This window comes from Portunus trituberculatus, chromosome 26 (assembly GCF_017591435.1).
Source record: "Portunus trituberculatus isolate SZX2019 chromosome 26, ASM1759143v1, whole genome shotgun sequence".
NCBI lineage: Eukaryota > Metazoa > Arthropoda > Malacostraca > Decapoda > Portunidae > Portunus > Portunus trituberculatus.
Genome location: NC_059280.1, coordinates 207556 through 219970, shown reverse-complemented (window position 1 = coordinate 219970; position 12415 = coordinate 207556). Strand labels below are relative to the sequence as shown.

At 40.4% G+C, this 12415-nt stretch overlaps 1 protein-coding gene across 1 annotated transcript; it reads right to left on the bottom strand.

The window, feature by feature from the left end:
• Positions 1 to 4308: 4308 nt before the first annotated feature.
• LOC123509228 lies at positions 4309 to 8343 on the bottom strand. The gene is made up of 3 exons (XM_045263427.1): positions 8287 to 8343; positions 5878 to 6144; positions 4309 to 4771 (listed from the first exon to the last, which is right to left on the bottom strand). Exons 1-3 carry the CDS (start codon positions 8341 to 8343, stop codon positions 4556 to 4558), a joined length of 540 nt encoding a protein of 179 aa, XP_045119362.1. The 3' UTR covers positions 4309 to 4555.
• Positions 8344 to 12415: the final 4072 nt, after the last annotated feature.

The window sequence follows — 12415 nt, the reverse complement described above, 5'->3', positions numbered from 1 at the left end:
CATTCCTTCAATAATTTTCCTGAAACTTCGTCTGGTCCCATCGCTTTATCATCTTTAAGTTCCTCCAACATTTTATATAACTCCTTTTTAGGTATCTTAATGTCATCCATGTGCACATTTCCTTCTACATTTTGAGGCTTTACAAACATTGTTTCTTTAGTAAATACTTGTTGAAACCTATTATTTAGCAATTCCGCGATATTCCTAGGGTCATCTACTATCCCTTGCTCTCCTTTTAATCTTTCAATGGACTCTCTCTTTTAAGTTTACCATTTATGAACCTGTAAAACAATTTTGGATGTTCCTTACTCTTGTCTACAATATCTTTTTCAAATTTTCTTTCTTCCTCCTCCTTACCCTCACATACTCATTTCTCGCCACTCTATAATTCTCCTTATTTAGTATATTCCTGTTCTTTTCTATCTTTTCCAAGCCACATCTCTCATTTCTTTAGCCTTAACACAAGTTGCATTAAACCAATCCTTTCTTCCTTCCTCTCTCGGTTTATACTGTGATACAAATTTCATAACTCCTTCTTTATAATATTTCATAAAAATCTCATATTTTTTTTGCACTTCTCTGATTTGTAACATCTCCTCCCAATCTAATGTTCTAAAATAATTGTTCAAATTTTGTGTGTTCATCTTACTATAATTCAATCTACCACTCCTGTATGTCTCATCTCTCCTTCGCTGTGTTATTGCCATCTGCATCTCCATAACCACATGATCACTCTTCCCCAATGGACATTTATATTGTATATCCGCACATAGGTACACTTCTCGTGTTAACACCAAATCCAGTCTAGCGGGTTCATCATCTCCTCTATATCGAGTATTTTCTTTCACCCTCTGTTCCATCATATTTTCCATCATTAGATTAAGGAATCTCTCTCCCATGCTTCCTCTCCAACACCACTTACTAGATTTTCCCAATCCACTTCTTTACAATTAAAATCTCCTACTAGTATCACCTTTCTTTTTCCAGTTTCCACTTTGCAAACTCTGTAAAGTATCCTTGATCATATTGTCGTATTCCTTAATGTCCAAGAATTTGTTTTAGGAGGTACATAGGTCACCATGATTATTAATTCTTTTCCATCACTTTTTAACCTTATGCTTATCACTTCTGCATTGTTCTTCCCATACCAAACCTTATCCACATTTATCTCCTTCTTCGTCATAATCATAACTCCTCCTCCACCTTTACCCTCTCTATCCTTTCTCCATATATTATATTTATTATCCAAATTTACCTTTGTTTTTTCATGTAATTTTGTCTCCGTCAAACACACTATATCAGGCTTGCAATTCTAATCTACTTGACAGTATTCCATCTATATTAGTATACATTACGGTCCACCTACTGGTCCCTCTAGGGGTTCCTCTGCATTCCTTCTTTCCACATACCATTTTTTGACTCTCTCTCCTATAACTCTCCAAAAAAACTTTTCCTTTTCCTCTTCAGACTGTTCATTATTTTTTCTTCTTGCCTCTTCCAACGATTCAATATATCTTCTCCTCTCTTCCTGTGTGTGTGTGTGTGTGTGTGTGTGTAAGGGTATGCTCACACTACAAGCAGAGCGGTCCGGTTAGGTGTTCACACAATAAGCAGAGCAGGGTGACCTACACAAGAATTCTGGGTGTCCTCTTAGCCACAGAGCAGGTCGGGCAGGCAACAATATGATAAAAAAAATAATAATAATAAATAAATAAATAGTGTCAAATTCCACAGTGTTTACCTGGAAGGACAACAAAAAATTTGACGATATATAAAGGAACGTGAAATTCTGTTGGTAAAGTCATTGTGTGTGTGTGTGTGTGTGGGGCTCACTGATCTGTACAGTGTGTTTTTTTCTCTCTTTCTCTCTCTCTTCCTTCTTTCTTTTATGTTTCCTCTTCTTCCTTTCATTTTTCCTCAAGGGATGGAACAGCTGTAGGAAAATAAGAAAAAAGTGTTTTCCTTTCATGTATAGGACCAGAATATCACTTCCTTCTCTCTATTTCTCTCTCTTCCTTCGTTCTTTTATATTTTCTCTTCTTCCTTTCATTTTTCCTCAAGAGATGGAACAGCTGTAGGAAAAAGGAAAAGGGTTTGTGTTTTCCTTTCATATATAGGATCAGAATATCACTTCCTTTTCCTCTCTTCTCTCTCTCTTTTTTTTTTTTTTTTTTTTTTAATTTCGTCAGTTTCCTTTAATTTTTCCTCAACGGATGGAACAGGTGTGGAAAAAAGAAAAGTGTTTTCCTTTCATGTATAGGACGAGAATATCACTTCATTCTCCTCTCTTTTTCTCTCTCTCTTCTTTCTTTCTTTCCTCTTCCTTTCATTTTTCCTCAAGGGAAGGAACAGCTGTAGAAAAAAAAAAAAAGTGTGTTTTGTTTCATGTCTAGGACCAGAATATCACAAAATCAGCTTTTCTCAGCAGACTATTAATATAAAGAGTCAAATTGTACCAGAACTATGCACAGTCTGGTCATTGATTGTCATTTTGTTGTCAGCAATAAAGGCTCACACTGGTGGACACCTTGGCCGTGGGTGGAGTCGTGGAGGGCCGCTGGCTTCCCACCCACAAAAAATGTGCCACAATAATTATTTTGCGTCTGTACGTCCAAAACAATGTCAAAATTATTGCCGCTAGCAACCACTCTGCCCACTCTGCTTGTAGTGTGAACTTACCCTTAGAGTGTGCTGTGTGGGTGTGTTTGTGCTTGTTAATCACTTTTTTGTGGTTTTTGAAAGGGTATGTTAAGTTTTTAGGAGGTGTGTGTGAGGTGAGGGTGTGTCAGGGTGTCAGGGGTGTATCAAGAGTGTATCTTAGTCTGCAGATTGCTTCTATGAATTCAGTACTGAGACACATTTTTACATTGAGATTTGTGTACTATTAGACCATTTTATTGACAATAGCAAGGATCTATGGTGGTCAGAAGATTAATGGCAACAGTCTTCACTATTTTAACCCCTTCAGTACTAGGACACATTTTTACCTTGAAATTTTTGTACCATTAGACCATTTTATTGACATTAGCAAGGGTGTATGGAGGGCACAAGATTAATGTGTGTGTGTTGTTTTTAAAATGTATTGTTTTCATGTATGTTATTACTATTTGATTGTTTATTTTTCTTTCTCTCTCTCTCTCTCTCTCTCTCTCTCTCTCTCTCTCTCTCTCTCTCTCTCTCTCTCTCTCTCTCTCTCTCTCTCTCTCTCTCTCTCTCTCTCTCTCTCTCTCTCTGATTGTTGAAACAGTTTGTTTGTAAGATTGTGTCACTTCAAAACCAAACATTTTTATCTTTGAATAATTGTTAACATGAAAGAATTGTTTTAAAATATTTTGTGAAGTTGAAAAGTGTTTTAAAATTTTGCAAATATGAAAATTTGTGCAGATTTTTTTGTTAAGTTGTAAATGTTTATTTTATATTAAGTTGAAAATTTGTGTAGACTTTTCTGTATAGATTTTGCTCAGTTTTTATACTAAGTTGAATCTGTATAGATTTTGCTCACTGTTTTTATACTAAGTTGAATCTGTATAGATTTTGCTCACTGTTTTTATACTAAGTTGAAAATATATATATAAATTTTTTTTTTTTATTAAAATATTTGTAGACTTCCTGGCAATGTAATAATGTAAAGAATTGTTAAATAAAAGTCTAGGGAGACTCTTGCATTTAATTTTAACTCCAATATGGATCTGCCTAATCTCCGGAGACTCTTTCGAGTATTTTTGACTTAAGTACATTTTTAGGGCCATTTGTGGGGGTTTTTAGGTCCATTTTCTGCATTTTAGGGCCATTTGGGGTGTTTTGGGGTCCATTTGGGAATTTCCTGCATTTCTTATGGGTTTTTGGCCAGTAGTGCAGTATTTAGGGTCAGTTTGGGGTTTTGGCTAGTTTTTAACCATTTTCTGCTGGTTTTGGCCAGTAGTGCAGTATTTAGGATCTGCTTTGGTTTTTTTTTTGCTTTGACCATTTTTTGCCGTTTTTTTGGCCAGGTATGCAATATTTTTTTGGACTTTTCCATAACTTTTCAAGGATAATGTCTTTTCTTAATTTACTCATTTTTTCACCCCCACATTTTAATATTTTCACATTAGCTCATCTCTCCATTTTCTTGTATTGCTATGATAAAAAAAAAGCATGAAATTAGTTAGCGTGTTTTTTATTTCTGGCCTGTTATTGTTTAGAGTGAGTGTGGGAGGTTGATGGAGGCAATATTGGTGTGTCAGACAGTGACCTAAGCCAGCCTGAGGCGACTACTGACTAGTCAGCCACAAATATTCCCAGGAAAGGAAATTCTCCAAAACAATAAAGATTTCTTCACAATTTATTATTCAATCATGACAACAGCTCCAGGTACAGTGACACCACCATAAGGAGGTGGTGGTGGTGGTGGCGGCGGCGGCAGGCGTTGAATGGCAGGTCTGCGATGAATCTTTCACTGGACGGAGCCGGCGGTAGTGGTGGTGTAGCAGGTGTCTGGTGGCAGGGGGGTGGGTGGCCGGAGTTGGTAGGGTGATGGGGAGAGGGTCAGTGAACGCGCCGTCATCCACTCAACAAACTATTCTCCCTTAGCGCAGCAGCAGCAGCAGCAGCAGCGGCGGCGGGGCGGGGCGGGGCGGCGACCATCACAGTGCGCGATGCAAGGCAGAGTCCTTCCTGATCTTGAAACGGTGGCGGAGGCAGAGGGGTTAGTAGTGGGCGTTGTCAGTGAAGACAGTGCAAGGTACACAAGGCTCATTACCGCTGTGGAGTCAGGCCTTTGGATCGTCAACTCCTGTAATGGACAAAATGAACAAAAAAATGAACTTGTTCACTAATTATCCCTACAGCTAACAGGCAACATTGCCCTAAACACTCCTTCACTGCCTCAATCAGCCTTTCACTCTTCATTCTACGTATTCTTGATACTACCACCACCCACCACCACCACCACCACCACCACCACAAATCGAACATGAACATTAGTATCCGAGTTTACCAATTACCTACATCACTCTTGAACCTCTTAAACATCTACGCCCGCTTACCACTAAGAACTAATTTCAAGAATATATCCCCAAACTTACCGTTATACTACCACATCTCGTTTCTAATGCACGTACCTTGAAACACCAGCCCCGTTACGTTAAGAAATCCTGTCCACTCATTCTTTTCGCAGAGGTAGCCATTGTATAACAAGGGAACCACAACGACTTTTACCCGAAATATTTTAGCCTCAAATACAACTTACTTAAGGAGTTCTATAGTAACGCGACACGTTTAATCTCTTCAGCACCAAGACGCTTTTTCATATTCCTTCCGTTAGTACTTTATCTTATACAACTTCAGAAACTTACGCGAGGAATTAAAATAGTGAAGACACAGGCCATTAACCTTGTGACATCTATACACGCTTTGTAACAATAGAATTATCTAATCGTACACACGTCTCAAGGTGAAAATGCGTCACAGTACTGAAGAGGATAACTAATTCTTCCTTCCTACACAACTACAATGACCACGAAAACACTTCACTTGCCACGGTCATTACCCAAATCTATTCTGAACCCGTTACTCTAACCGCACTAGTAAATGAATGACCAAGTAAATTTAACACTCATACGTAGCGATGGTTCCGGATACATCCTACATAGACACGCAGACACCGTATAGTTAACCTTCCATTAGACACAGTATACGTAGCGATGGTTCCCGATACATCTTAGTTACATACAAGCAGACAGACACCGTATAGTTAACCTTCCATTAGACACAGTGCACATCCTACACATATCCTGTTATCCTTTTATCAGTCAAAATTCCTAACAACCCTCTATTGACTGACTAACAACTTCCTTCCTATCATCACAGCAAGTCAACGCACACTATTTATTTACATACACCACCAATCTCTCCGCTGTGCTGTGCTGTGCTGTGCTGTGCATCAAGCTTCCCGTTGCTATTACCACCGTTGCTGCACGTCACGCCCAACGCCAAGACACACACGGCCACTGGGCTGCGTAGACTCGAGGGGTCGGTGGTGGCGTGGAGACTGAAAGATGTAGCGGGCGTGGTGTCTGAAGTACTACTGCTCTCACTGCCATCCTGAGCTACTGATCTTGCTTCGTTCTCGTCTACCCTCCCCCAAAAAAAAAAAAAAAAAAAAACCTGCCGATAAGGAAAGAGCAATTTGAGGCCAAACGAACATTATGAAACGCTGCCGGTGAACCGAACCACTGGTCCACCACCTGGATATAAACTAGCCACGCTCTTTAACGCCTTCCAAACCAACCGTTATTACACAAACTCAATTGCATATGTTTGTTTTATCAATCATTCTTATCTTCCGTGTAGTATTTAGAATAATACAGGATTTTTTTAAATTTTGTTGTAACATTTTGAAGCTTCCTTCGTTGTAAATGATTATGATAGATAATAATCTCTCTCTCTCTCTCTCTCTCTCTCTCTCTCTCTCTCTCTCTCTCTCTCTAAGTAAACCCTACCTGTAAATCAACGAATAAAGATAAAAGAAAACGTATCATTAACGGGAAATTGATTATAATAGGTAATAATCTCTCTCTCTCTCTCTCTCTCTCTCTCTCTCTCTCTCTCTCTCCAAGTGAACCATGCCTGCAAATCAACTAATCAATATTAAAAAAATGAAGAGTAAAAACGTATCATGAACGGATCACTTTTCTAAGGAAGCTTGAGTTGAATTGAGTTGTAATGACTGAGACGGAGGGAGGTGGAGAAGGAATTAGGAGGCAAACTAGTGGTGGCTCACACGAGTGAATGGATAGCTAACCCTTTCAGTACCGTGACACATTACGATATCCATGCTATATGCTTACTACTGGGTGATTTTATACAGCTTCACAAACTTACATAGGGATTAATATAGTGAAGACTATGGCCATTAACGAGAGAGAAAAAACTGGCGGAGAATACTGAAAACGTCTCATTTCATAGGGAGTGTTCATATTGTTCTAATGTAATGATGTGTGAAGGTTCCAATTTTGATTAGTAGAAGTAAACGACAGAGCCAGGATGTTCAGCGTAGCGTCTATAGAAGACGAGATAATTGCTGGTAAGTGTGTGTGTGTGTGTGTGTGTGTGTGTGTGTGTGTGTGTGTCTAGTTGATAGATTGACCAGTCAGCTTGTTAAGGCACTCGACAATATTAACCTGAAAAAAAGAGAGTACAGTGTGTGTGTGTGTGTGTGTGTGTGTGTGTGTGTGTGTGTGTGTGTGTGTGTGTGTGTGTGTGAATGAGTGTCCGTGCATGTGTGAGTGAGTGAATGTTCACTGTTTGATCTGCTGCAGTCTCTGACGAGACAGCCAGACGTTACCCACGGAGCGAGCTCAGAGCTCATTATTTCCGATCTTGGGATAGGCCTGAGACCAGGCACATACCACACACCGGGACAACAAGGTCACAACTCCTCGATTTACATCCCGTACCTACTCACTGCTAGGTGAACAGGGGCTACACGTGAAAGGAGACACCCAAATATCTCCACCCGGCCGGGGAATCCAACCCCCGGTCCTCTGGCTTGTGAAGCCAGCGCTCTAACCACTGAGCTACCGGGCGTGTGTGTGTGTGTGTGTGTGTGTGTGTGTGCGAGTGAGTATCTGTGAGCATGTGATATGTGAGTGAATATGTGTGTGCGTGCGTGCGTGCGTGATGACCAGCGTGCGTCCAGCGGGCGCCTACATTATAACTACGCCTTACCGTACACCAACACCACCACCACCACCACCAACCCCACCAGTGTCAGTAGGGGTGGGCAAGAATCGCTATTTTGGGAATCGCCGATTCCGATTCCAGAGGCTGTTGGAATCCCTGGAATCGATTCCGGAATCGATTCCTCCACAAATTTTAAACACAAACTTTTTCCTTAAAACGTGCAAAGGACGAGTGAGGAAGCAAGTGAATTAATTGTGTTTTATGCGTGTAAGGACGAGTTCCTGTGCGTGCCATCACGTAACTCACGCCTCGGTAAGTAAGTAGTAGTAGTAGTAGTAGTAGTAGTAGTAGTAGTAGTAGTAGTAGTAGTAGTAGTAGTAGTAGTAGTAGTAGTAGTAGTAGTAGTAGTAGTAGTAGTAGTAGTAGTAGTAGTAGTAGTAGTAGTAGTAGTAGTAGTAGTAGTAGTAGTAGTAGTAGTAGTAGTAGTAGTAGTAGTAGTAGTAGTAGTAGTAGTAGTAGTAGTAGTAGTAGTAGTAGTAGTAGTAGTAGTAGTATGCAGCACGTGAAATACTAATTATTCTAATAACAATAGGTAATTCAAGCACTGTTCTTACCTTGAAGCACGACAGCCGAGTTCCCAATAAATTTCAAGACAGGAAACAGTTTTCGTATCCCTGACATGTCTAATACCTGAACGCATTGTCAGACAAGACAATGTACGCGGGAACAAGTGATGGACTCCGTCCTTATGGAGAGCTCTGATATAACATGTGTGTGTGTGTGTGTGTGTGTGTGTGAGAGAGAGAGAGAGAGAGAGAGAGAGAGAGAGAGAGAGAGAGAATTAAATTTATTTTTCATTCTACAATGGAGAGAGAGAGAGAGAGAGAGAGAGAGAGAGAGAGAGAGAGAGAGAGAGAGAGAGAGAGAGAGAGAGAGAGAGAGAGAGAGAGAGAGAGAGAGACCGGGGTTTTTCGGCGGGTGTTTTAGGCGGGACTTATTATCGATTATTTTAGAGAGAGAGAGAGAGAGAGAGAGAGAGAGAGAGAGAGAGAGAGAGAGAGAGAGAGAGAGAGAGAGAGATAGGTGACGGATTAGGGAAGAGAATGTTTAGTAAGGAAAGAGATACATACATGAGCATTGAGAGAGAGAGAGAGAGAGAGAGAGAGAGAGAGAGAGAGAGAGAGAGAGAGAGAGAGAGAGAGAGAGAGAGAGAGAGAGAGAAAACTTAAACAATATTTCATCACACTCACACCACCCACCACCACCACCACCACCACCACCACCACTACTACTACTACTACTACTACTACTACTACCAGCACCACTACCACCACCACCACCACCACCATTGAGGATGAAAAGACACCATTATTAATTTCAACCTTCCTGTTTTATTTATTTATTCATTTGTCCTACAACTCTAAAATCAACATCATCATCACTGAAAATAATAATAACAACAACAACAACAACAACAACAACAACAACAATAATAAACAAATAATAACAATATATATATATATATATATATATATATATATATATATATATATATATATATATATATATATATATATATATATGTGTGTGTGTGTGTGTGTGTGTGTGTGTGTGTGTGTGTGTGTGTGTGTGTGTGTATTTTCTAATAATTAAATGACATTAGGAAGGGTGTATGGAGGGCAGTCCCAAATGCCTTCAAAACATACACACACTGTCTTACAATGTTCTCCAAACATGCCAAACTGTGTTAAAATGCCTTTAAAATATGTCAAACTGTCTTAAAATGTTCTCAAAACCTACCAAATTGTGTTGAAATACCTTTAAAACATGTCAAACTTTCTTAAAATGTCTCAAAACATGCCAAACTGTGTTAAAATGCCTTTAAAACATGTCAAACTGTCTTAAAATGTTCCCAAAACATACCAAATTGTATTGAAATATCTTTAAAACATGTCAAACTGTCTTAAAATATTCTCAATACATGCCAAATTTTGTTAAAATGCCTTTAAAACATGTCAAACTGACTTAAATATCTTAAAACAAGCCAAACAGTTAAAATGGCTTTAAAACATGTCAAACTGTCTTAAAATGTCCTCAAAACACGCCAAACTGTGTTGAAATGCCTTTAAAACATGTCTTAAAATGTTCCCAAAACATACCAAATTGTATTGAAATATCTTTAAAACATGTTAAACTGTCTTAAAATATTCTCAAAACATGCCAAACTCTGTTGAAATGCCTTTAAAACATGTCAAACTGTCTTAAAATGTTCTCAAAACATGCCAAACTGTGTTAAAATTGAACACTAAGGAACAAACTGTCTACAACTGTGAAGCTATCAAAAGCTGTCCAATTGTAGAAAGAAAATAAGGACCAATAATGATGTCTTCTAAAACTTTTTGCTCTCTCACAATCACTGCTTTCCAAAAAATGTAATTATTTCTCTCTCTCCCAGTCACATATCAGTCACTCACAGCCTCTCCCAGTCACATCTCCATCACCAGCAGCCTCTCCCAGTCACATATCAGTCACCTGCAGCCTCTCCCAGTCACATATCAGTCACCTGCAGCCTCTCCCAGTCATATATCAGTCACCTGCAGCCTCTTCCAGTCATATATCAGTCACCTGCAGCCTCTCCCAGTCATCTATCAGTCACCTGCAGCCTCTCCCAGTCACATATCAGTCACCTGCAGCCTCTCACAGTCACCTATCAGTCACCTGCAGCCTCTCCCAGTCACATATCAGTCACCTGCAGCCTCTCCCAGTCACATATCAGTCACCTGCAGCCTCTCACAGTCACCCACAGCCTCTCCCAGTCACACACAGACTCTGCCAGTCACCCGCAGCCTCTCCTGGTCACCCACAGCATCTCCCAGTCACATATCAGTCACCCACAGCCTCTCCCAGTCACCCGCAGCACCTCCCAGTCACATATCAGTCACCCGCAACCTCTTCCAGTCACCTATCAGTCACCTGCAACCTCTCCCAGTCACATATCAGTCACCCACAGCCCCAATCACCAGTCAACCTCTTCCAGTCACCCACAGTCTCTCCCAGTCACCTATCAGTCACCCACAGTCTCTCCCAGTCACCTATCAGTCACCCACAGTCTCTCCCAGTCACCTATCAGTCACCCGCAACCTCTCCCAGTCACATATCAGTCACCCGCAGCCTCCCAGTCATCTATCAGTCACCTGCAGCCTCTCCCAGTCACATATCAGTCACCCGCAACCTCTCCCAGTCACCTATCAGTCACCCACAGTCTCTCCCAGTCACCTATCAGTCACCCGCAACCTCTCAGTCACATATCAGTCACCCCAGCAGCCTCTCAGTCAGTCTATCAGTCAGTCACCTGCAACCTCTCCCAGTCACATATCAGTCACCCGCAACCTCTCAGTCACCTATCAGTCAGCAATCTCTCCCAGTCACCTATCAGTCACCCACAACTCTCCCAGTCACCTATCAGTCACCCACAACCTCTCCCAGTCACCTATCAGTCACCCACAACCTCTCCCAGTCACATATCAGTCCTCTCCTAGTCACACACAGCCTCTCCAGTCAGGCTTGCCACCCAAGCTAACACTATCATTAACCCCTTCAGTTCCGTGATGCATTTCCATATTCATTTTGGTGACTATTTGGCGACTTTATACAGCTTCACAAACTTATGTGAGGGTTAAAATAGTGAGGACTGTGGCCATTAAACTTCTCACCTCCATAAACCCTTCCTAATGTTAATAAAGCCCTCTAATCACACCCAAAACTCAAGGTAAAAATGCGTCCCAGTTCTAAAGGGGTTAATAATGTAACAAATGATCAAAATGCCCTCAGAGACACAGAAACTGGACCACAATTAAGCTCCAGCAATCGCCGCACCTTATCTACTCACCATAAACTTTGACAAAGGTAAAGTGAACAACAGTAAACAAAAAACCTAATCTAACCTAACCCAACCTAACCTAACCTAACCTAAGCTAACAGTAATGAACAGCCTGACAAAGCTGTATGGCATGGTGCTTTGCAACAGACTAAGCCATTGGTTCAAGGCTGACAGACAGCAGGCAGGCAGCCAGGTGGTGGGCACAGGATGCCTTGAACACATTGTCACACTGCGTTTGTTGACAGATGTTGCTACAAGGAACACATTTCACCTTTATTACTTTTGTATATTTTACCCGCATGTGATAACGCATCGAGCAACACATTATTTTGTACTTTGAAGAGACTGGATTGTGGGACAGTAATGTTGCTCGCTATAACATCACAGGGAACATCATTCACTGCTAAACCCTGAACTCACTGCCTGCTCTCTCTCTCTCTCTCAAGTGCGTCAAAATCATTCAAATTTTGAAATTTTGAAAGAGAGAGAGAGAGAGAGAGAGAGAGAGAGAGAGAGAGAGAGAGAGAGAGAGAGAGAGAGAGAGAGAGAGAGAGAGAGAGAGAGAGAGAGATTCAACCTTATAAAATGACAATATTTCTTCTTATCTTACCTTTTCTTCTTCCTCTTCATTCCATCCTTCTTCTCTTCCTCCTCATATCTCTTCCTCCTCCTCCTCCTCCTGTTCCTTTGGTCTGTTTCTCCATATCTTAACACAATCTGAAAGAAATTAAATCAAACTGGATATATATATATATATATATATATATATATATATATATATATATATATATATATATATATATATATATATATATATATATATATATATATATATATAGAGAGAGAGAGAGAGAGAGAGAGAGAGAGAGAGAG

Coding starts and splice junctions, on each gene's coding strand:
- LOC123509228 (XM_045263427.1), bottom strand. CDS start 8,343: ATGTCAGGGATACGAAAACTGTTTCCTGTCTTGAAATTTATTGGGAAC. Junction 6,145..8,286: donor TTATTGGGAACTCGGCTGTC/GTGCTTCAAGGT, acceptor CCTTATCGGCAG/GTTTTTTTTTTTTTTTTTTT. Junction 4,772..5,877: donor ACAGCGGAGAGATTGGTGGT/GTATGTAAATAA, acceptor TGTCCATTACAG/GAGTTGACGATCCAAAGGCC.